General features: G+C 37.6%; 2 protein-coding genes across 2 annotated transcripts; one reads left to right on the forward strand and one right to left on the reverse strand.

Annotated features, from left to right (window-relative positions):
- Window positions 1–688: 688 nt before the first annotated feature.
- Window positions 689–5362, forward strand: LOC136829519 (perlucin-like protein). Its single transcript, XM_067088318.1, has 4 exons — window positions 689–848; window positions 1679–1873; window positions 3112–3172; window positions 4972–5362. Exons 1-4 carry the CDS (start codon window positions 791–793, stop codon window positions 5141–5143), a joined length of 486 nt encoding a protein of 161 aa, XP_066944419.1. The 5' UTR covers window positions 689–790; the 3' UTR covers window positions 5144–5362.
- UQCR-C1 (Ubiquinol-cytochrome c reductase core protein 1) lies at window positions 5359–24797 on the reverse strand. The gene is made up of 9 exons (XM_067088313.1): window positions 24662–24797; window positions 21824–22045; window positions 21100–21276; window positions 17548–17699; window positions 16157–16341; window positions 15634–15809; window positions 14964–15071; window positions 14480–14683; window positions 5359–5714 (listed from the first exon to the last, which is right to left on the reverse strand). Exons 1-9 carry the CDS (start codon window positions 24752–24754, stop codon window positions 5574–5576), a joined length of 1458 nt encoding a protein of 485 aa, XP_066944414.1. The 5' UTR covers window positions 24755–24797; the 3' UTR covers window positions 5359–5573.
- Window positions 24798–25598: the final 801 nt, after the last annotated feature.

Below are 25598 nucleotides of genomic sequence, written 5' to 3' on the forward strand. Positions count from 1 at the left end.
TTGTAAGAATAACTTCTGAGGTAAATAGAATAAATTTTCACCAAGAGCAGTTAGATGGGATGTATCTACGCAATGAAAAATTCACAGTTCTCCCATAGCTTTAATTTCATAACTGACTCATAGTTTTTATTAATTCCGCAGATAATGTGTACAGCATATGTCATTACTTTTACCAAAGAGCATTGTCTATATGTATATTTATGTTTGCAGGGTGTTGCTTGAATAGGTGAACAGATCTTGATGAAATACTTTTCTTGGCAATTAAAAGATGTCTATAGCCTAAAAATCTTTTTTTTAGTCTCTCATTAATGCATATAAAAATTATATGGTGTAAAAATAAATTAAATTATCCATTACTTCCGTTATATCATAAGTATTGTGTATATTGTTGCTCATTTAATGCAAAAATATTTGGGGAGGATCCCAGTATACATCAGCAACCAGCCTATGTAATTATATGTAATCTTAAGCATTGAAAGACTGTATATATTACAATGTTTTAATAAAAAACATAAATATTTGAATACATATTTGGTTTTATGTATTTTCTTCTAAGATAATGTGGAATCAGGTTGCACACTATTAAATAGTGCGCAACCTGATTCCACATTATCTCTATAAATGCAAACATTTATAGAGATAATTATAAGCAGTTACCTTTATGAGAATGAGAACATGTGTCATATCTCTTGCGTACATAAAACAACAAAAGATAAGATAGAAGAGTTCATGCAAGGTGCCATATATAAAATGTTAATGGCAAGATTTTGCTCCTCATCCTATTTTGATCATGATGGCCATCAGGTGTGCTTTGGCAATAGTACTCATTGCCCTTTCTTCAGTCAAAGGTGAGCTGTGATCACAAACTGGAATTTTACTTTTTGATGTTATTTCTTCTAAGTCATCCATTGAGTCATGAGAGACACAGCAATCTGATGTGCTGCTTCTTTATTAAATTTTGACAAGGATTGCTAATGATATCAAGGTTGTAAAGTTTTCCTGCTATTAAATAGAAATGTATTACTTCAGCATCACTAGTTAAGAGGATTTGTCTCACTAAAGACTATGAATAATTAATTATGCAGAGTTTTAAATAATTTAATCTGCACCAAAAGTTCTCAAGGGGTTTAGGATTCATTATGAAACATGTATTCACAACTTATGTCCATGTAATGTTAGTTATATCATTTGACACATACTGTCTTTCAAAAAGCATGTTGTAAGAGTGTGACATGGTATATGAAAAAATGTAGTGTTTATGTTTCATTAACTTCATCTAGAATTGGTGGAATATAAAATTTAGGTCAAAGGACAAGCACTGTGACATAGAGGTCATTCAGCACTGAAAACGGTTGTTGAAACAATTGTTAGGAGAAGGTGGAAAGTAAGATGGAAGAATGAGCATGAACAGAGGTACAGTAAAAGGATTGAAAGGAGTTGCAGATAGGGGCCAAGTGGATGCTGCAAAGAACCTTAAGTAATGCATACAATGTGCTGCATGAGGTGCACTGGAGCCTTCTGTCTTGTATGTCCATGTGATCCGAGTGTCTTCATTGTCTTTTTACATCTTTCACAACTGCCATTGTATAATCTTGTAACGTTGTGCCTAATTAGGATGCCAATTTTTTGTCAAGGGCAGCTCATTTCAGATCACCAGAACTGTTTTTGTCTGTAACAGGGCAGGATCCAGTGGAGTGTATCCACCCGTATGTAGAAGTGGGTGGACGTTGCCTCTTAATTGACCCTTGGGTCAAAGGATCTATGGAAACCATCAGATACATGTGCATATACCACAGTGGTGATCTTCTCTGGTTGGACGATGTCTACGATTGTGACTTTTACAGGGCTCTTATGGACCATCTTCATGAAAACAGTGAGTATTCATTCCTTCAAGTTATTGTTTTAAGCATATTCATAAATTGGAGAACATCCATTGTGGATTTGGTTTCTGCAGTTATACAAATTTTCCCTGAGATAGAGTACCATTCCCCTGTGAACATCCATTAACTAGAAATGGTTTGCTAACTGAGGATTCAATTTTATTATGTGGATAACGGCTTAAAACTGATCTGTTTTGAATGCTTTATGTATTGTTTCTCATTTTGTAGAGATTAATCAAAAGAGCAAAGGTTTGTCTTTTATCTATTGCTTTTAATTTTGTATAGGATGACTATTAACTTGAATAGTGACATGTTGATGCAGACAACAAGCTTCTCATTCTGATCAATTCCTAGGCAGTAGGCCAATGGACACTACAACAATGGTCATTTCACCAAATGCATATAATTAAGATACTAATTACTGAAACCGGAAAATCGTCGAAAATCGTCAAAAATCATGAAAACCTTACTTTTAATGCTCTGGGTGCATTGAAAATGACGTAAACGGATTTTACATCAAAAAAACCTTCAAATTATGATTAAACACCTTGGAGAAATTTTCTGACAATATATTTGAAAAAGCGTTAACATATCAACAAACCCTGCCTGTTTTCTAAAACGGACAAAACTATTTTACACTTAACATATCACACCCTTATTTTAACAACTATTCACTTGTTAACTATCTCCTTTGTTTCTCAAGTTTCACTGTAACCAGTAGTTGGTTGTTTGAATGCCCTGTAAGGCTTGCCGTAGCATTGATGCAATGAAGATGCATACATTATTATAGTATACTGTATTTTATTAATACAGTAACTCCTCATTCTTTAGGGATGTGTTGATGAATAATTCATTGTTTAGCATCATCTTTTTGTAGACTGATTAGTATTATGTCCCAGTTATGTATTAATTTAAGCTTGATATATATTAATGTACAAAAATAAATTGCAATGCATTGTTGAGAAACATCAATTGAATTTTATTGATAACTTTTAGTATTTGATTTAAATAACAGAACCTCTTCTGTAAAATTAAAGTTCATAAATACTGTATATTCTGTACATTACAGTTTTGTTTAGTTGTATTTTTTTTTAGCACAATTTTGCGGGTACTTGAAAATGCCTTCTTACCAATTACTGTTAAAATGCCTTGAAATGACCTTGACTGATTTACAACCAAAAGGTTAGTTGCCTTTATTAATACATTAAAATGATCTTTGCATTCCACATAGAACTGAATGAGCATGATTATTGGTTGGGCATCACTGACGAGCGCCATGAAGGAATCTGGAGGTAGGTATGGAAAAATGATTTCATTCCATCTGTACAGAAGTGATATTATGTGTGAAATAACTGATGACTTGTCTTGTCTGTTCTGTAGCTCTCTATTTTAGCTTGTTTGGTGTATGGTGAATTCACAAATACATCATCAGTTGATATGGAATTGGAATATAAAATTTAGGCCAAAGGCCAAGCGCTGGGACCTATGAAATCATTCAGTGCTGAAAGGGAAATTGATAGTAGGTTTTAAAGGTGTAACAGGAGAAAAACTTCCCAGTTGCACCGTGAACCAATTGTTAGGAGAGGGTGGAAAATAAGATGGAGAAAGGGAATATGAAAGGAAGTACAGGAAAGGAACGAAAGGGGTTGCAGCTAGGGGCCGAAGGGATGCTGCAAAGAATCTCGAGTAATGCCTACTGTTTGTTCTGTAGGTTTCTGCTTAGTATGTGAAGTGTTTATGAATTCACAATTACATAATCTTTAATGAAAGAATTATAGATTTTTATAACAAGTGGTTATACCCACTCCAGACCATTGAGTTAGGGCTTTCCATATTATGAGATAATGTGTCTCTCTGAGAAACTATTACTGCTGTTACTGTATCTGTGACTGACTTCATGTATTGAACATACTGTATCTCATTCATAGTCTTAAGTACAGGTTCTATCTGGTTGGTCAAGTACATATATCCAACATTTCTTGCTGTAATGTTACTTCAACAAGTGTAAATTATTATACAGTTTAATGGTACTATGAAATGTGTGTCCATATACTGAACCTCTTCTTTCATAAGACATGCATCACCTGTTACTGATTAGACTGATTAGACACTTAAGTTGACATAGATAACACAATCAAATGTCTGTCATAATTATCACCCATCAGGCTTCCTGATTTGTCAGATATGTGATCCAGTATTGTCAATTTATAGAATATTTTTAGAGCTAGTCTGTCATTTCTTAATTGTTAAGATTTAGAAATACTGCCTGATACAAAAGGCAGAAAGAATTATGTACTACAGAATACATACAATGATCTAATCTTGCTTATATAATAGCTTATATGGGGGGTTCTCTGCCTTGAACACTCTTCATGAAGTATAAATAAAAATACAAAACCAAGATACATTAGCAGTATTGCAAGATGAGGATTATAATGATTACATTTTTACCTGACCTTGGCATCCTGCATTGCTTGCATCAACAGGATTCAATTCATATAATCACAATGTTGTGATCATGCTGTGACAAAATGATTCAGAACGCTAGTGCTAAAACAGTAGTTCTGGTGTTTGTGTAAATACTTACATTTTAGCTATAGTTGTTGCCAACAAGTCTTTAGGTTTTATCATCAATCCCTGGAAACCTACTGGTGAGCAGTGCATTTCTTAACAGTAGGCTTCCAAGGCAGAATTACATTTTCAGACTCAGTGGCTGCAGTTCTGATGTTCCTCATCCCTTGAAAGGCTGCCTATTCCACATAAGGGCATTTATAATCTTACTTCACACTATATTGTTTTTTACTGCATCTCTAGTCAAACTTCATTTTTATTCCTACATATATGAAATTTTGCCCTTAACTACCCAATTCTGAAACCTCAAAAATTAATTGGTGCTGAAGCACTGTGAAACATTAGTTATACAGGTAGTGATAATGACTTGATTCAGTCATTTTTTTTAATATGCTGTCTGCTGTTGCTGCTAAAAAGTATAATCTTTACCTACACACAGGTTCAGTTAAAGCAGAGGTCATGCTACGAGCTAAAACTTTTAAAATTTTTCATTTAGCTTATAAAACTATTTTCTTTACAGGTACTTGAAGAATGATCAAGATGTGAGAATGGGAGCACCTTACTGGGCTGTTAATAACCCAGATGGTTCAGAAGCTGAGAACTGTGCTGCCATGCTCACTGGAAATGCATATTACTGGGCAGATGTCAAATGCGACTCAGAATATAGTGGTATTTGTAGATATGCTAAATAACATCAAAATGCTAAATAACATCAAGACAGGTGTCAGGAGTCATGTGATGTAACAATTTTGACTACAAAGTTTTCAAAATTAAAGAGATTTTACTAAATCATTTATTTTCATTGAAGCATTACTGTACTCTTTATTTCCTCTCAAGTCTGCAAAGCCACGCCTAGAATAAAATTTAAAAATCCTTTTAAAAAAGTTAATAAAGAAAATGCTACAAGTGTACTTTACATCTTTATTATTAATCTTTTACGTATGTACAATAATTCTATGTACACAAAACTGTGCCACAATACAAAAAGACACTGTAATTGACTCCTCAATCTGAGAATACATGGAATGAAAATAAATAATACAGAGCCAAATAGATTTGATGACATTGAAAACAAAACGGGCCTGAAATTGCTTATAGCCTAGCATTATTTTATACAACTTCTTATACCCTCAGCCAGTACATGCTAGAGCGAATACGGTTGTAGTCAGGAAGGGCTTCACAGGGCCCAACAGCAGCAATGGCAGGGCACTTGTCATAGACGTAGCTGTAGCAGGTGTCTCTTACTACCTCAGCTGTCACAGCCTACAATGAGAAAAAGGGTTGGAAATTAAGAAATATACATGGGACAATGCTTAAAAGAAAAAAAAAAAATCCCCCAAAGAGGGGTAGCACTGTCAGTGCTCCTCCTCCAGTGCACTGTACTGTAGGCATTACTTAAGGTTCTTTGCAATGTCCCTTTAGCCCCTAGCTGCAAAACCTTTCATTCCTTTGACTGTACCTCCATTCATATTCTCTTTCTTCCATCTTACTTTCCACCCTCTCCTATCAATTGTTTCATAGTGGAACTTCAAAGTTTTCCTACTGTTACACCTTTCAAACCTTTCTACGCTAAGTTTCCCTTTCACTGCTGAATGGCCTAAGGCACAAGGGCTTGTTCTAAGGCTTAAATTCTATCTTCCACTCCATTCCATATCTAGAAAATTCACCTTATAGGGGTGAAATGGTAGCATCAAGGTAATATAACAAATGGTATATACTCCTTTTACTCATGTAAAAACTGAAGAGCTCCTATTCAATACAGAACAGATATGAAACATGCAAAATAAAGGACATCCACTAAAAGCAAAACTATCTAGTGCAAAGACTCAACAGCCCCAAGATTTCTTAACAAGAGATTTCAATCAAATACAAACCATTGGTATTTTGTAGCTTATACAAATGAATCAACTGTAGGCTAAATATTTTCATAAGAACAATTCTACTACGATCTTCTGCACAAGGAGGCAATGGAAGGCTGGAGAAATGTTCAAAATGACACTTAAAAACCACTTTGAATTACGCCAAAAACTAAATGTACAGTGCTCAAAACTATAATATGCAGCAGAAAAACTGAAAAATATATCCTTAGAGATTCCAAATGTCATAAAAATTAAGTTTTTATAATAAAATAAAGTTTTATATATATTTACCCAGTAATTACTTAGCTAAGAATTTCTAACTCGACGGCAGCTTCAGTTTTGAAATTCACGGTAGCGATAGTTTTTTGTTTTGGGGTGAAAGAGAAACAACTAAGCCAAGAGCTTCACTTTTGTTTATGCTCTAAGGTCCATGTGAGGGGAGGAGGGCGGGCTCCATTTGTAATTAATAGTTAAGTATATAAAACTTTATTTTATTATAAAAATGTCATTTTTATATATGTAACTTTCCCAGTAATTACTTAGCTGAATCCACATTGAAGGAGGTGGGATTCATGGACATCTTGTACTCTAACATTAAAAATGATAATGAAATGAGAACAGAATAAAAAAGGCTTAGCATTGAAAAAATGCTTGTTGTTTCTTACATGGTGAGAAAGCTGCGCAGGTAGATACTGTCTTTGGTTGGCGCTCATTTCAACCGAGTTGCGGCACGGCGATATAGCCAGGGTCACCTCTACTGAAGTGAGCAACTTCGTAGTGGAGGAGTACTCTGATCGCTAATGAAATATGAAGTAAACTTTGCAACGAAGGAAACAATTAAATGCCCCTGCCCAGGGCACAGCACAATAAAAACAAAACCAGAGAAACAGTCACCTACACCACACATTAAAAGCACATATATAAATAAATAACCACCACCCTACACACAAAAAACTGGTGGGCACTCTAGGTACCTTGTACCCTCCAGGCTCCCCATGAACTCAACACCTTGACAAGGCGAAGAAAAAAGTAGGAAGCGTTGCTTTCTACGTTCCCTTCCCAAACACTAAGCCAGCCACAGACAATGGTCCGAGTGTACTGCAATCTTCGTACCTCGTCTCCACGTCTTGCAAATAATGCATAGCAAAAACAGATCTACATTTCCAGAATGTAGTCTGTAAGACTGAAGTGAGAGAGAGAGATTATGCTTAAAAACAACTGATGTAGCCACTGCTCTCACGTTGTGCACTCTAACCTTAAGTCCAGGCAGAACGTTCTCTCCGATTTGAGTGTGTGCTTTGAGGATCAGTTTTCTAAAGAAAAAGAATAAAGTGTTTTTAGACATAGGTCTGGCCGGGTTCTTTACCGAATACCAAAGATTCCTTGCTGGGCCTCTAATCTTCTCTGTCCTCTTGATGTAATGACTAAGCGCTCTTACTGGGCACAGACTTCTCTCCTCTTCCTCTGGACCCAGGATGTTCAATAAACCTTTAATAGCAAAGGAACGAGGCCATGGCTGAAAGATTCTCGTTTTTTGCCAAGAAGCCAAGGGTAAGGGAACAGAACACATCACCTTGGGGAAAACCTATCCTTCTGTCTATTGCATGCAGTTCGCTCACTCTTCTCGCAGTGGCTAGCGCAACTGGGAAAATAGTTTTCTGAGTCAGATCCTTCGACGATGATGAATTCATGGGTTCGAATCTTGAGTCAGACAGCCACTTGAGGACTAGATCTAATGACCAAGGGCATACCTCCTCATCAACCTTGGACGTGTTGAAAGACTTAATAAAATCTGAGATATTCTGGTTGGAAGAAATGTCTAAACCTCTGTGTCTAAAGATTAAGCTAAGCATAGCTCCATCTCCTTTTATCGTAGACGAAGAAAGGCCCCTGGTGGATATCAAGTAAAGAAGAAAGTCTGCCACTTGACTTATAGTGGTTTTGGAAGAGGAGATGTTATTCTTCTTACACCAAAGTCTAAATACTGCCCATTTTGTCTGGTAGACTTTGTTAGTAGGATGTCGTCTACATTTAGAAATAGCTTCTGCTGCAGCTCTTGAAAAGCCTTTCACTCGCAAGAGTGTGTGGATAGTCGAAACCCTGTCAGGGCCAGAGTGGAAGTGTCCTGATAAAATTTCCTGTAATGGGGTTGTCTGAGTAGACTTGGGATTGTTGGAAGAAGGCGTGGGAAGTCTACTAGGTTCGAGAAGTTCCAGGAACCACTCTTTCCTCAGCCAGAAGGGAGCTATCAAAGTCATCCTGGTGCTCTGATGCTATTGGAACTTCCTCAGAACCCCCTCACCATCCCGAATGGAGGGAAGGCATACACATCCAGTCCCGACCAATTTTGCATCATCATATCTGTCGCCCAGGGTCGTTGGTTCAGCAGAACGGGAAGACGGTGGTTTTCGGTGTTGTGAACAAATCCATCATTGGTTATCCCCACAACTTCCACTGGTTGGAGCATACTCAACATTCCAGAGTCCACTCTGTCGGGAGAATTTGTTTCCGACGACTGAGTTTGCCTGCCAATATGTTGCACTTCCCCTGAATGAACCGAGTTAACAGCTGGGTTTGGTTCTGCTCTGCCCAAAGAAGGAGACTCCTGGCAGTCTCGCAAAGGGATAATGAGTGAGTCCCCCCCCCTTGGAGTCTTACATAAGGTAAGGCTGTTGTGTTGTCCACATGCACCATTATTACTTTGCTGTGTGCTTCCCTTGCGAAATGTTTCAGTCCAAATGGATGGCTTTCAGTTCTCTGATGTTTATACGCAGAGCCTTCTCTTGTTGGGACCAAACTCCCGAAACTTCTTTTCCCTCCAGGAGAGCTCCCCAACCTATGTCCGGCGCGTCAGAGAAGAAGTCTAGGTCAGGGTCACTACCGAGAGAGACTTTCCCTCCGAAAGTCTATTTGCATCATTCCACCAGCGCAGGTCCTCCTTTATCTCTTGCATTATTGGGAAGATGCATCAGTCCTGATTTATCCTGCGATCCTAACTGACTCTTAAAAAGAATTGTAGAGGTCTCACATGCAGCCTTCCCAACCTCACTAACTGTTCAATCAACGATAGTGACCCCAGAAGACTCATCCATTGAGTGGCTGAACACTTCTGTAGGGAAAGGAAAAGGCTGACTTTCTTGAGGCAGGCTTCTATCCTTTTGGGGGAGGGAGAAGCCTGAAAATTCTGAGAGTTGATCTTCATCCCCAAATATAGACTCTGTTGAGGAGTCAGTTGGGATTTTTGAAGGTTCAACAGCAAACCTAGATCCTGAGTCAACAGTAACATCCTTTGAAGGTCCTCTATGCATCTCTCTTTTGTGGGCGAGCGTTTTAACCATTCGTCCAAATATAGGGAAATGTTCACTTCCAGGAAGAGAAGCCAACTGGCCAGTGGGGCGAGAACTCGGGTGAACACCTGTGGTGCTGTTGACAGGCCAAAACATAACACCTGAAACTGGAAAACTTTATTCCCATGAACAAATCTCAGGTACTTCCTTGAATCTTGTTGGATGGGAATGTGGAAGTAAGCGTCTTTCATATTGAGAGAAATAGTCCAGTCCCCTCGATGAATGGATGATAGGAAAGACTGGACTGTTTCCATATGAAACTTCATTTTATTTACTTACACATTCAGAACGCTCTCATCAAGTACCGGTCTCCATCTTCCTGAGGCTTTTGGTACTACAAAAAACTTGTTGTAAAAACCCCTGGACTCGGTATTCTCCACCACCTCTATTGCCTTCTTCTTGAAAGATGACACTTCTTCCGTGAGGGCTAAATACTTCATTGATCCTACAGAGTACACCGTCAATTTGACGGGAGAGCTGGATAAGGGAGGTTTCTCTTTGAAGGGGATAGAATACCCTTCCCTTAATACTTCTATCACCCACTGATCTGCTCCTCTCATTCTCCAACTTCCCCAAAAAAGTTGGAGTCTGGCTCCCAAGGGTGCATAAAGGACTGAAGGTTCACTTGCGGGTTGTAGGTCTGGTGGAGGGTCTCTTGGCTGCACACGGTGCGAAACGTACAGAAGTCCACGGTCTTGAGTGTGCTCTCTGTCTGCCTCCTCGAAAAGGTTGGGGCTGCAGAGGAGATGACTTGAAGGGGATTCCACTCTCTCAGATGCCTCGTAGATTGCGAGAGAAGGTCTTGTGTAGACTTCTTATGAAGGTGAGAAGCCACTTCTTCTACTGTTGCTTGCGTGAAAAGGTGTGTATTATCCAAGGGTGAGAAAAGGAGAGCTGATTTATGCGATGGAGTAATGTCCTTAGATACAAACGAGATTTAGAATTCCATCCTCTTCAAAATCCCCTTGGCATACAGTGAGGAAATCTAGAAAGAACCATCTCAAATTGCTTTATCAACACAGAAGAGAACACTTCTCTAGTTAGCAGCAACATCCTGAGGCAGATCCGAATCTCTGATCTTCTTTGCCAAGGCCCCTACGGCCCAGTCTAGAAAACTAAACACTTTGAACACTTTGCACATGTTCTTGAGCAAATGATCAATCTCCAACGCAGAGAACATGGTCTTTGCCAAAGCAAAAGCTGACCTACGGGCTGAATCAATGAGGCCAGAGAGGTCCCCCTGGGAGGAGGCAGCCACTCCCAGGGAGGGGGCCTCTCTGGTTGCATGTGATCTATATCTCCTGGCCAAAAGGCGATAAGGCAGAATACTAAAGCATGCCTTACCCTGACGTCTTTTCTCCAAGAGCCAGAGATCCACTTCTCTCATAGCCTTCTTAGATGAAGATAGAACCACTTTGGGAAGTCTTGATGAATCACCGGGGTAAGTCACTCGTCATAAATGAACAAGCTGGAGAAGAAGGGGCTGTCAGAGCAAAGAAATCTGAGAAATTATAAGTCGACTTCTTAAGAATACCCAAAATATTGTCTAACTGCTTCTGCAGTGGTGCCATGGAAGGGTCCAATCTGGGAGTAGACGAAGCAGTAATAGAATAAGTAGGTGAAGAAAACTGGTGTTTCGATGAGGAAGTATGTAAAACAGGAGCGGGCGTCAAACAATCCTGGCGCTCGACCGAAGGAGTGAGTTGGCGCTAAGTGATGCGGGTGCACTACTCATCTTCAGGGCACTCAGCTATTAGTGAACGCTTGGTCTCTACTGGGCGCTCGGCAATCAATAGGCGCTCAGCCGCTAAAGAGCGCTTGGTCGCTAAAGAGGCGTCCTCGATCCCAGATGGGCACTCAAAAGATGAGGGTGAACTATCATGAGAAGGTTCCCTATTAGCTGAAGAACTAGTCCTCTTGCTGGACACAGATGATGGTCTGGTAGCTACTGATTGAGAGAAACGTTCAGGACTGTCCCATTTGCTGCACGACGGCTGCGGATTACCGAGTCGTTCCCTGAATCTCTCGCCGTAACGCTGAGGGGACATGTCCCTGGGAGGCACTCGCCTTTTCAATGGGTGCGATTCATCCGAGAATCTCCACTGGTGCCCGTGAGAAGGGCTAGAATCTCCTGAACTGGACGAGAGATTATGAACACTAAGCACACCTTTCCAAAGGCTGCCTTTGGTTGACACCCAGGACGACACAGGTGCGACTGAAGGGACGACTACCCGTGGGCATACCCAACCAACCTCCCTTGGGCCTCCAGTATGCCTCCTCCCAGGGCTGGGGGAGTATGGCAGTGACCTTTGCCTTGGAGCATTGGTGGAACGGGTAGCCACCTCCTCCACAAACACATCACTAGAACTCTTTGCACTAAATTTGTCCACGAGGACATGCATTGAATCACCCAACTATGCCACTATGTTAGCAAGAACATCAAACTTCTTATCGAATTTTGATTCGAGACTGGCGTAGCAATCCGGGTCGGGAACGAGGGAACCAGGGCAGAGATTGGTGGGGCAGGAGGAGGGCTGGAAGTAGGAGGAATTACTTTAGCAGGAGAAGGGAGAGAAGGAATATTAACCTCACTAGATTTCACGTCTAGAGTAGCTAATTTAACCTCAGCTCTAGCATCTGCTTTCCTCTTACGATCCCTTTCCAATTTTGCTAGGTGAGATGTCAATGTCTTCCACTTTCTTTCGTCCCATTCACAGCATTCCTCACAAGTCAAGTCACATGAACAAATTTGTCCTCTGTATGTCGTACAAGGGTGTGTGAATCGTAACATGCCTTGGTCAAACGAGCATTGCAACCTCTGCTGCAATACCTAATACTCGATATGCTAGAGTCTGACATAATTACTAGCTAACAGAGTGGAAATAAAATTGAGTCAATCTCCTCGGAGAACAATTGTCAAAATTGGGAAAAGTACTATATAAATCAGTCAAGCAATACAAATCTGAAGGCTACCAAGCCAAAAATACATCACCAAAAGGTAAGACTTTCAAGCCGAAAACCAAAATCAAGCTGCTTCTTAACGCTGTGTTACTGTAAGCCAGCAGAAACAAAGTGAAGCTCTTGGCTTAGTTGTTTCTCTCTTTCACCCTGAAAGTGAGTGGGGTTAGTCACCTACATAAACAAAAAACTATCGCTACAACGAATTTCAAAACTGAAGCTGCCATTGAGTTAGAAACTCTTAGCTAAGTAATTACTGGGTAAGTTACGTTTATAAAAATGTCATTCCTTGAGATCCTGATAGTCTAAAGGAATACACCACAGATTATTCAATAAATTAATCAATATTTTTTGCTGAATAGGTATGAGGGTGCATGGAGGGGGTAGGGGTATGGTTTATCTTCATTTCTCACTGATGTATTGTTAGTTCAAAAAGAATTATAGCTAAAACCTGTTCTAAATGAAAAAAAAAAAAAAAAAAATTTTGCATTTTCCTTACATCTTTATATTAAAGAGGGCCATATATAGATCTTTAGAGAGGAAAGGAAATTTATATTTTGTAATGGTGCAAGAGGTTTTCTAAATTGTTACTTTTCTATTTACGTAGGTAAAAAAATCTGTTCTTGGCTCCTTCAACACATCTACAGTTCATCAGTTTGTAGCTTTTCATTATTAAACATCATCCTCTAAATCCAATTATTCAGCTTCAAAGCCAAATAAAGCCAACAACATAACATGAATATTATATTTACAGTGAACAATAAAAAAAAAAGATTCTCTCAAACTCGAGAAGTGGTAAACCACTTGAATCTCAAAAGGTCAAACATTGATGGAGGAGGAAACACTTGATTTGACTTATGGATATCAGGCTAAATCTAAGCACTGGGGCATTCAACGCTGGAAATAGTGAAAAAAGGGAGTTGGAGTGGTTGAACAAGAAGCTTGAAGAGTAGAAGTAAATTAAAAGACTAAAAAGTGAGATAATGGAAACAACTTTCAGTTAATGTCTACAGTGCATCACGTGAAATGCACCGATGGCACTAACCCCCTATGAGAAAGGAGGAAACATGTTAACAGTCATTAAGGTCTGGTGCCTACAGTTTACTCCAACAAATTAAGTGCAAAGGGAAATTTCATCTCTTATCTTTCCCAGTAAACTAATATGTAAGGATTATGATAGCTCAAGTCTCAAGACTTGTTATTTTGTCAATCAAGATACAGTATCACTGTTTCGAACAAAGTTTGGAATGGATGATAGGAATTATGCCAAAGGCCAAGCACTGGAATCTATGATGTTATTCAGCACTGAAAGGGAAATTGAAAGTAAAAGATTATAAAGGTGTAACGAGGAATACCTTGTAGTTACACTATGAAACAATTGACAGGAAAGGGTGGAAAGAAAGATATAAGAAAGAATATGAATGGAGGTACAGTAAAATGAATGAAAGGGGTTGCAGCTAGGGGCTGAAGGGAAACTGCATCTTAAACAGTGCCTACAGTGCACTGTGTAAGGTGCACTGCAGGAAGCTGTAACAGACCTCTGGTGCCTCAAGCTAACCCACAATGAACTAAGGCAACTGTGATACCAAAAGTCTGCCAATCAAGACATTACTGACTTTGCATAAAAGTTCCAAGACAAAGAAAGCTGCATTAATTTTCCATTACTTACCTGGACAACTATACCATATACAATGTACCTTGTCCACATAGTTGCTATTCTGGTGCAATGTCTAACAGATAGAGGAAAGCATTACTGCATCTGCAAGACTTGAACATTACTACTATGAGTACAGTACAACAATCCTAACTGTGCCCATATTTTACTTATCTGGAACACCTAAAAATTTCAAATTCCATCTCTCACCTCAATTCTGGCATCAAGTTCATGCAATGGAATACGTCTATTATAACAGAGCATCTGGCGCCCAATGTCTTCACAAATTGGGGTAGTGCCATCAAGCTGCAGCAAAAGGTTTGTCCTCAAAATGTTCTTTGCTCGCTCAACCTCAAATTCTGTTACATTGGTGCAAAGCCTCATCCACTCAGATTGAAGATTGAAGACAAAGTCCTACAAGGAGAAAAGATAAACAATCATTTTGGAAGGAATATAAGTATGTTCAATTATACTACATAAATATATAAATCATCTCTATACAGAATTTTGTCATAGTCATAATTAACTTATAATTCAAAAGGTCAGATAGCTAGTCAATATAAAATATAAATATTTCTAGTTCCTAATTTAGTGCAACTCATGACACAAAAATATAGAGTAGATACAGTTTTGATTATTAATGTAAAGCCAACTCAAGTGCCACAAATATCAACTCTAGGCATTACGGACCTACCTCAATTTTCAAAGGTTCGCATACGAAATACAGTCCCCAAAGACCAGTGTCCTTGTAACAGGTATTGAAAGACTGGAAGGAGTGGCAGAGATTCCCTGTAACTGCAGCCTGTAATAAAAGACAATATTATCTAAGAGTGCTGTTAAACTGCAAACATCCTAAAATTAAACATCATAAAAATTTTCAGAAAATTATAACAGTTACAACTAACTGGCATATTTTTTTCCATTGCTAAAACCAGTATTTCATCTTTAAAAACTTTTTTTTTTTAAATAGTTACAAGTATGCTTTCCTTCAAAGTCAACATTACTTTTACCAATAGACTGACTTTTGGATCCATCATTCCCATTCAAGCAGTAGCTTACCTATTTCACTCAAGTTCTCTTCAGATGCTCTCACAAATTCAAAGGTTTCTTTCACAAGATTTTTATCAAGTAATAAAATTAAAACCAGCAGTATTAACAGCATGGCAGTTATCCAGATTTGTAAACAAGAGTATAAATAAAAAGAGGAGAACCATTCAAACACTGAAATAATACTTGGTCCTTTCACTCTTCACTTGACCTACCTTTCAGTGGTATTAAGTTCAAGGCCAACTTAAAAGTAAAAATGCTTGTAAAAATGCCTGAAAGTAAATAAAAAAAAAAAAATACTACAAATATAACCATACCTGGGCAAGGTTAGATGCATTGTTAGCACCACCACCGTGGGACCTGTCCCAGGACCCAATGATGGTGTTTGCAATCATGAGTGGGATGTTGTCTGGATCTGCCCATCCTGCACCTTCAACTGCCATTGCAATGTGTGCAAGTGGCATACTGTCATCACGGACACGGATTTCAGAACCTATAATTGAAAAAAAAAAAAATAAATAACAGTAAACATTCCTTAATATCCAAATCAAGGATGGAATGAAATCTATATTTTGAAATACACAAAATATTAAACAACCTAAGTATACATTTACTTCACATACTTTTTCTCCTTTAGTTCACATGTTAATAAAGACAAACTTCTTGACATTTTTATACCAAATTGTTTATCAGGTGCTTCTAAGCACCTCAAAGCCTACTGTTCAGTACGTTTGTAAACTTCATTCAATATGTACAACTTTCAACAGACACCCTAAACCCTCAACACTCTGATACTAAGAAACTGCACTTAAAAAACACAGGAATCCTCTTGCAACTTACCAGTAAAACGACATGGAGCAACTTCAGGGGCATCTCCAACATAGGACCCTCCAAGGGCCTTGAAGTGTGTCTCAGCCAGTTTCACGAGTGATGCATGATCTACGCCACCAGCACCAGCCAGGACAATGCGTGGGCCCTTGTAGTGGGTTTCGATGTAGTCTACCAAATCTTTGCGGCTGATGGACCTGGAAAATTCATTAAGTGTTATATAAAATCATCCAAACGGAGAACAATAAACCACAATGTACTCTGAATTTTTTAACACAAAATCTAAGGAGCATTAACAAAATTAAGCTATACTAACATACAGTAAAGGGTACTTGCTTTCCAAGTTACGGCGGCCTACAGTAGGCACAAGGAACTATACAGTACATACAGTATACATAAGGAATTGGCTTCAAACTTCTCAAATAAACTTTATGTGATTTTGCTTAAGATAAATAAAACTGCAAACTTCTCAAATAAACTTTATGTGATTTTGCTTAAGATAAATAAAACTGCAATACACTTATGCAAAAGTTATGGCTTGCTCTCTCTCTCTCTCTGCTTAAGATAACAAATAAAACTGCAATACACTTATGCAAAAGTTATGGCTTGCTCTCTCTCTCTCTCTCTCTCTCTTAAGATAACAAATAAAACTGCAATACACTTATGCAAAAGTTATGGCAAATAAAACTGCTCACTCAAAAGTTATGGCTCTCTCTCTCTCTCTGCTTAAGATAACAAATAAAACTGCAATACACTTATGCAAAAGTTATGTCTCTCTCTCTCTCTCTCTCTCTCTCTCTCTCTCTGCTTAAGATAACAAATAAAACTGCAATACACTTATGCAAAAGTTATGGCTTGCTCTCTCTCTCTCTCTGCTTAAGATAACAAATAAAACTGCAATACACTTGTGCAATTGTGTTTCATTGCAGCAGCAAATTTTTAATGGAAGTTAACCTCTCCTTTAGATTTTCTTTAAACCATCAAGAAAACTGACAGTAGTTTGTGCCAATCAAAATTCAATAATTTTAGTTTTCACTACAGTAGGAATATGACCCAATCATAATGGCATGAAAAGAACTAGTGAGAGGATAGAAATATTGTTCAGGAACATGGGCTATGTGGAAGGTTAGAGCCCTATCTAAATCTGTACAAATTACACTATTTTAAGCAAAAATGATCTGGCCTGACAAAAAAAAGAAATTGTAGGAAAATAGTTTTTCTATATAAAAAGACTGAAAACAATTTGTATTCACTTTGAAACTGAAGCGCTGCAAGACCAACTTTCATTAACATGTGAAGCTGAAAACCGACACAATTAGGAAAAAAAAATCATTATCAAGGATCTGTTCTGGAAGCCTGAAATTCTGTGTCAGTACATACAGTATATATATTCATAAACTTACTTAATGTTCTTGGTTGGGCCAAGAATTGTCCGTCCTAGGGGAGTACCCTGGAATGCTACCGAATGAAGGTGATCGAAGACTACTTCCTGGAGATTGCTCTCGACTTCCTGCATCTCACGCAGGATCACTCCACGTTCACGCTCTATTTCAACCTAAAAAGGTGTGTCATAAAACAGTCAAAATATCACATGTCATGATAGCTGGGAGAATATTAGTTAGGAATACCGTAAATATAAGAGAGACAAAAAGAAATGAGAAGAGAACCAGTGATGTAGAGAGAGAGAGAGAGAGAGAGAGAGAGAGAGAGAGAGAGAGAGAGAGAGAGAGAGAGAGAGAGAGAGAGAGAAACAACACTTCCTGTGGCGTGATTGTGTAGCACAACACTGGCGAGTTTAATCTAAGCGCAAATCGTAACCAGGATGTTTACCTGCCTCACCTGTGAAGCTTACCTTTTAACTCTCGCCGGAAACTAAGACTTCCAGTGACGTCATTAGTACCCATCCAATTACACCCAAAAGGACGTTGTTAGATAAATTGCAGCCAATTGCACATCTAACAAGGCAGGACAGAAGCTACTGCCCGCCTATTGATGGGATGGGCATTTCCTTCAAAAAACCTTAAAGAAGGCAAGGAAGGAGGAAGAGAAGCAAAGAACAAAGAACAGAAAAGAAGCAGAGGAGTGAGATCGAGGTCCTCACCAGCTGTGGGTTGAGAAGAAAGCAAGACTCATACTTCGATTCAATTTATTTACAATTAAATAAAATGTATATTTTAATTAGTGTGTTAATGAAGTAAGAAAGCTGCACTATGTCTTCCTAAACCTCCTGGGACTCAAATGCTACTATAACAACAAGGCCAGAAAACGATAAAGCAACTATAAAGAAAAATATAAACTTCTTTACATGGGCAATGAATAATAAAATAAATAATAAGAAAGGAACATCATAACATTTTGAAGGTGGTTAAAAAGAATTACAAAAAGAACAAAACATAACATAAAATGGTGGCAACGGTGGGATCCGAGGAAGACATGAAATGGTGCCAGCTGTATGGAATCCGAAGAAGATGTAAAAAATGCAGTGTGAAGGACGAATCGACATGCAGACCTCAAGAAATTTAATAACAGATGGTGAAATGAATCATAACATCAACGCATGCATACCGCTACAAATGTCGACGACCGAAACAGAACAAAGGAAATAACAGGCGACAAAGTGAAATAAGAATTATATAAACATTACCGCTGGAAAACCCACAACATTATTGAACAACAAGAAACAACGCAAGTATACCAGTGAAGCAGCAACAACACAGTAGCGTGTGTTTTGGTGACTATCGAAACACACCCAAATAGATTCTATACACAATCTGTTAAAAATGGACGAGTGCATTTCACATGAACGACGAAACATTCCCATTAGAGAATCAACATTACTGGTGAATTCTAAGAACAAGAATCCCTGATGGTCAGCGAAGCAAGAAAATGACAGTCATACCTTGAGCATCTACAGCGAACTACAGTGTTGATCGCGGAAAAGAGAAGTAAAACAGTTCCACGGCAACAGTGATAACAAACAACAATTAAGACTGAACAACAATAGAAATAAGTAAGTCGTGATTGGAAAGTTATTTTAATTCTCTCTCTCTATGAGTGTATGAAAAAATTTTATAATTTTTTCTCTAAGAAGGTATAAAACTTTTATAATTATCTCTCTCAGAAAGTATAAAACTTTTATAATCCCCTCTCAAAAATTTTTCTTTTTTTTTTTTATGTTTGATAGATAGGAATCTTTAATAACATAATATTCTTTTGATGAAATGTTTTTTGAATACTGTTGTGTATTCGTGTATAAATTTTCTTTATGATTTTTAGCATAATGGTAATATGCAGGATTCATTTGATGAATTGTTAAAATGCCATTAGACATAGACATTACCATTTAAGACCAACAACAGTTAGACATAGTCGAATTCCACTGCCAAGTTCACGAGTATCATTAACTCAAGAAAATACTAACACTAATAACACAAGTAACAATATAATAATAATAATATTAATAATACTAACACATTTCAAGTTAGAACAATGGTGCAAGCAGCGATCATTACGCAAGCCACACAATTCTATGGACGAGTTGAAAGTTCAAATCCTGCAAAAATAAGCTAGTATCGCATTCTGTGAACCAGTGGCTAACTGATGAAGGCAGTCGCATATCTACAGAGAGGATAACAAATGAAAGAGATAAAATTAACGAAGCCTTGCTTCTCCTTAGTTCAGAAAGCGGTGATGAACATACTGTAGAACTTTGAATTCAGTTAGATTCAGCAAAATAACTACATAGACTGAACTTAAAAACAATTGTTTATCAATCTGGGAACCAGTGAGTCAAAGTGATGCATTATATAATATTAATAAATTCCTTACCCAGCATTATGATGGAGAATCCATAGCAAATCTTCACACAGATGTTGAAGAATCAACACACAAGGTGATAGAAGACTTAAGGAAAACAAACATCACCATAGGAAATAAGAATGATTTTGGTGATGAAGAAAATGATTTAGTCAGTTTCAGATATGTTTTGAATTACTTGTCATTTAGAACGATGTATAACACACTCAGAGAAAAAGAAAAGAAAGCATTCAAGAAAGTTAAAATTGATCCTAAAAGTGTTAGCCTTAGAGCTTTACTATCAATGAGGAAAGAAATCGGGAAGAAAGAGACAGATTTTTCTAAGGAATTTGTAGGGGTAACAGAAACACAAAATGAAAGGAAAGGCAGAAATACCCATGTTTCATATAAAAGAAATAACAAGTATAATGATAATTCTAGACAAGTTGGGAATAGACAAACTTCCTATCAAAGGAAATATGCACAAAATACTAGGAAGAAATGAAATCTAAACCAGAAAGGAGGACAGAATCAATCAAGGAATGGACCATTCCTCGGTCCACCCATATCATAATGGTCAATATTCAAACAAATAATTCAAAACCAGAGAATAATTCAGCTCAAGAAACTACATCAAAAATAACATGTGAACACTGCGGGTATACCAATCATTCCACTAATGAATGCAGAAAGCCTAGAATCTATGCGTTTCCAAAAAGGTCGGGCATTTAACTCAAAACTGGTGGTTCAATAATAAGAAAGCCAATAGAGAGGTTATAGAGATAAGTAACAATCGCTCAAATATAAATAAATCATCCAGTCAGTGACAATTAACCCCTTTACAGAGAAAAGAAAGTAAATCCTTCAAGGTGATGAAAGTGAAAAAGGAGAAACAGTTACAATGGGAAATGAAGGTTCATCCGCATTTTCCTATTTACATAGCAAATTAGTAGTATTTTCCATGAAAGAGGAAGAAATAAGCAGAAGGGATCTGCCTATTATACAATGGCGGCAGCGGTGGGATATGTAATAAAACAATATTTACTGAATCTACAATTTCCTTGACAACAATTAGCCAACATTTTGAGATTATCCTCTTTCAGTGGATTAAAAAAATGATGACAGCCAAACCACTATATTACACACTAATGTATACTTACCTCACCAAACTTGCTGTTCTGGATAATGTCAGAGAGGAGTTCAACTGCCTTGGGAACATCACCAGCAAAACACTTGGCATAAAAAACGGTCTGCTCGCGAGAAGTGTAAGCATTGAGGTGGGCACCCATGTTTTCTACTTCCAACTCAAGATCAGTCTGAGATCTCTTGGCAGTTCCCTGAAAATTCAAAAAGCAAAATTTTAAGAATAACAGAGATCATGTTTTGCAGACTACTAATCACTACCTTACAACAATCTTATTCTAGTACAATCATCCATAGACAAAATGGTCTAAGATAGCACTTCCTATAAGAAATGAACTACATCTGTATAAACCTAACATGAATTGCCACCTTTTCAATATATACTTGTTGGTAATGTTATACTAAACTCTACAAGGGTAAGATAAAATTAATGAACATGAGCAATCACAAGTAAGACAATTAAGTACACTACAGCATAAGCTTTTACAATAGGGTATGATGGCAGTGTAACCAACTGTAGGTTAAAACTCACCCTCCTTTTAGCAGAAATGCTACCCTATAAATTCTTATCTACATAAGACAAGCCTGTATTTTTGTACAAACATTTCCAGTCCAAAAAATGGTTTCATTGTATGATTCAAAGGGATCATACCTATAATAATGAAGTTTAAAATGATAAAATGTGAACAAATTTTGAAATCTATACTTCACAATAATATTTATTCCTATTAAAAAACATACCTTAAATGCCATGTGTTCAAGAAAATGCGCTACCCCATTGTTAGCATCTGTCTCAAAGCGTGATCCGGTGTCAATCCATAATCCGACCGTAGCTGTTGGTGACCCAGCATCCTCAGTAGCTACCCTCATGCCATTGTCCAAAACTGTTACGCGGGTTGGAGGGACATTCAAGAGGGTCTGTTCGTAACTGGCCGAGGCAGCGACTCCATACCACCTGGCAGGCTGAAATTCATTAAAATCACTTAGTTGTCTTCCTAATCCAGATAATCATTCTTTCACATACAGTAATGAGTACCTTATGGAAACTAGACTAATATTGACACACAACCTCCACCAGAACTAATTCTCCTAAAATATCCTTAAAAAATAACACAACTCATGAGTTATGTAAGGAATACAAATCTTTCCAAGACAGCATTCACTAAATGACACAAATTATTGCTAATAATGCATATGTACCAAAACTCCTACGCAATAAAACATTGTTTACAAAAGGAATATAAATCTCTCCAAGACAACATTCACAACAAAATAATAACTACTGCTAAGTAATGAGCATGTGGTACCATACATACCAAAGAGAACAACCAAAGCAACATGAAATTGCATTCGTTTTGCACCCAACCTCCCATCCCACCCCAAAACCCCCTTGTTTCTGCTGTGGTCCCGTATTATTGTTAAACAATGGGTGTGGGATTGTAATAGGTTAACAATGCATTTCCAATGGCATTTACTGCCAAATTCATAAGTATTAAAAGATATCAGATAAAGGTAATTCTACAGAAAAGCTCTACAGGGTGCTGTGCTTAGTACAAGCCCTTTGGGGATAATGTAAAAACAAACAAATGCCAGTAAATATCTGAAATTGCCCCACCTGTGCTGCATTATATACAACCTTTTCTCCAGTACTTAGTCATTTTATCCTTACACATTATCTCCATGCATAGCTTTTCTGTATTATTAAAAAATCTTTCATTATTACTCAATTTCTGATTAAAGCAACATCTGTCATACTTTCTTACACCTGCTTCTCTTCAACAACATACCTCATGTTTTCTGCATGCTCACTGATGCTAGGCTACTCACTCATTTGTTTTTCCAATCCCAAATCCCTATTTTTCCCACTGTGGGTCTCATAACTGCTAGATATAGGGGTAAGGGAGACAAAAAAGTGAGCTGTTTACCCCAACAATGATAGTAAAAAAACCAACAACACAGCAGGCCGGGTTTAACAACTATTTCCCAGAATTCCCTAATCCCCCTTCATTCACAAACGATGAAAATGGCTGTTTGGCCATTTTCACCACTACACTGGGCCCCCCCTCCCAAAATGACAAATTTTTAATTAATTTGTATTTTTCATAGCTAACAAACCTAGGGCCTAACGTGAGGATTGAGAAAAGCTCTGCAGGGTACAATGTTACGTACTAGACCCTCGGGGATAAACATAAAAACAAACATAAGACGGTTACACATGATCGCATTGAATTTCTCAAATTATCAAGTTAAATTTCTCAAATTATCATCTTAAATTTCTCAAATTATCTTGCTGAATTTCTCAAATTATCCTGTTAAATTTCTCCAATGATCTCACCTGCACTACACTACGCTATACTGTATACAACCTATTCTAGTGTTCAGTCAAAAAATTTTAGTAAACAATGTCCGTGCCATGCTCTTCTGTAGAATTACCTTCATCAATTTCTGCTTTGGCCAACAAGGTAACTTTGCCTAGCTTATGCAGAGCCTATGCAGATGGAGGGGATCACAAGGTCTGGCCTAGGATACCCCTTGACTATATTAACATTTCAGAGGAACATAACCTAACCAGACCTATTTTCATCTAACCTACTCTTGGATGCAGTGCCCTTACCTGACCATGGTGGTACACACCCCCCATCACCAAGTTAAGTCGTGACCCCTCTGTCTGTACAGGTTAACCAACTACCAGCCTGTGATAAATGCAAATGAAAACAAAAATTGGTACTTCTAAGTAATAGCTCCGCACAGACTGTATGGAACAGTTCTGCTAATACAAAAGTCATTTGGGAGCCGTATGTTTAAGAAGGGATTGGCTATGAAAATCTATTATAAAAGGAATACTAACCTAATGTACCCTAACCTAACCTAACCTAGTAGGCTGTGTTACTTGGCCAGGGGCCCTACCACCAAAATCCCCTCGGTGCAGGAAACCACTTTTTACCAAAGTTACCCTGTAGCACTGCACATGTGTGACAACATTCCAGGAGGCCCAGCATACAAGAACATAATCAGTTCTGAGGTTAATTACAGTCGACCGACAAAAAATGACGATTAATTCTTGATAAGCAACCCATAAATATAGAAAAAGTCAATTTCCAAGTTAATACTTGATGCAGAGTTGACACTTAGTTCTACACAAAAATTCCTCGAATTATTAAGGACAGAATTTGAAAATTGAATAAAAAATCTCAAAAGGAAAATAAATAAAAACTACCATAAGTTTACCAGCCTACCCTTTATGTAAATAGGCTAGCCTAGCTTACACACCAAACACAGCATAGGGTACGGTAAGCCACCGCAATACACTACAACAATGGTAAATTCTAGACATAAAGCCAATTTGCCTTCTTACGCAAAATAATTCTGATTAAAATGTCCAAAGTAGAATTAACTGGGAAAATAGAATGTAAAAGTCTCGGCTGACCCGACGTCCCCCGATAACCTAGTCGAGAAACGACGGAGGTGCCATTGCGCTTCAGCTTATCTAAGCCATAAGTCATATCCTACGTTAAATTCTTTCCTAAATTATATACTAAAGCCACACTGCGACTAAAAGAAGCTCCTTGTCATAACTACCTTGAGGACGACGGTCCTGTTGGAGTAATTTTTGAGCAGAGCTCCAACCGGTCGAAGGATTCGAGACATTTTCCCAACTACAGATGATTGCATAGACCGGAGGCTCGACTACTAGCATCTTGTACCCTGATAATGTCTACATTTCTAATATACTTTGGTAAAATTGTGAGTTTTGTTAAGTTTATTATAATAATAAATTAATTAAATTCTTTTCTGGATTTCATTTTCTATGTACACTAAAGAATTATATTTTTGTCGTAAGGGAAAGGCAACTAACCTCATGTACCCAGATAATGTCTACATTTCTAATATATTTTGGTGTTATGATGAATTTTAATAACTTTTTCATCATTATAAATTAATGAAATCGATAGCGGGATTCTATTTTTCCATATAAACTCAAGACTTGCATTCTTCTCTTAAGGGATTTCCTCCTTGTTACGTCACGATAGGGTGACTCGTTTTTTTACCTTAGTTTTGTGGCAGCGTTTTTAAAAGTAGAATTTGCGATCTGCCGAAATTGTATTCATTATTAACGTAAAAATTAAAAATTCGTAAGCATTAAATAAAGAAGAATGTGGTGTAAGAAAACGGCAAGTAGATGAAATGAGATTTTAACGACATACTAGACAAATATAAATATAAAAGTATATTGAACGTTCCTAGAATGGAGAAAGTTAAACTGTAATTGTAAAGAAATCAACAGATTTTTCGGGATTTAACCGGTAATTACAATAAAACTAATTAAACATAAGAAACGTTATTTAAGCAAGCTAACAAATTAATAAAAAAGGTTTGGAATTCTCATTTCCCAAACTATACAATTCGGAAAGCACCCCGAAGCTAAATTATTAACAGAAATATTGAAATTACATCAATGGGAAGTTAAAGATAAACTTATATTACAGTGGGAAAACATGCACACGACTCTGATAAC

This window comes from Macrobrachium rosenbergii, chromosome 44 (genome assembly GCF_040412425.1).
Source record: "Macrobrachium rosenbergii isolate ZJJX-2024 chromosome 44, ASM4041242v1, whole genome shotgun sequence".
Taxonomy (NCBI): domain Eukaryota; kingdom Metazoa; phylum Arthropoda; class Malacostraca; order Decapoda; family Palaemonidae; genus Macrobrachium; species Macrobrachium rosenbergii.

Bases quoted from the DNA above. Each gene is read 5' to 3' on its own strand.
- LOC136829519 (XM_067088318.1), top strand. From the start codon at position 791: ATGATGGCCATCAGGTGTGCTTTGGCAATAGTACTCATTGCCCTTTCT. The intron at 849-1,678 runs GTGAGCTGTGAT...TGTCTGTAACAG, and splicing joins TGCCCTTTCTTCAGTCAAAG to GGCAGGATCCAGTGGAGTGT. The intron at 3,173-4,971 runs GTAGGTATGGAA...TTTTCTTTACAG, and splicing joins CGCCATGAAGGAATCTGGAG to GTACTTGAAGAATGATCAAG.
- UQCR-C1 (XM_067088313.1), bottom strand. From the start codon at position 24,754: ATGCAATCATCTGTAGTTGGGAAAATGTCTCGAATCCTTCGACCGGTT. The intron at 21,277-21,823 runs GTATGTTTTTTA...TTGAATTTTCAG, and splicing joins TTGAACACATGGCATTTAAG to GGAACTGCCAAGAGATCTCA. The intron at 15,810-16,156 runs GTAAGTTGCAAG...TTTCAATTATAG, and splicing joins TGCTCCATGTCGTTTTACTG to GTTCTGAAATCCGTGTCCGT.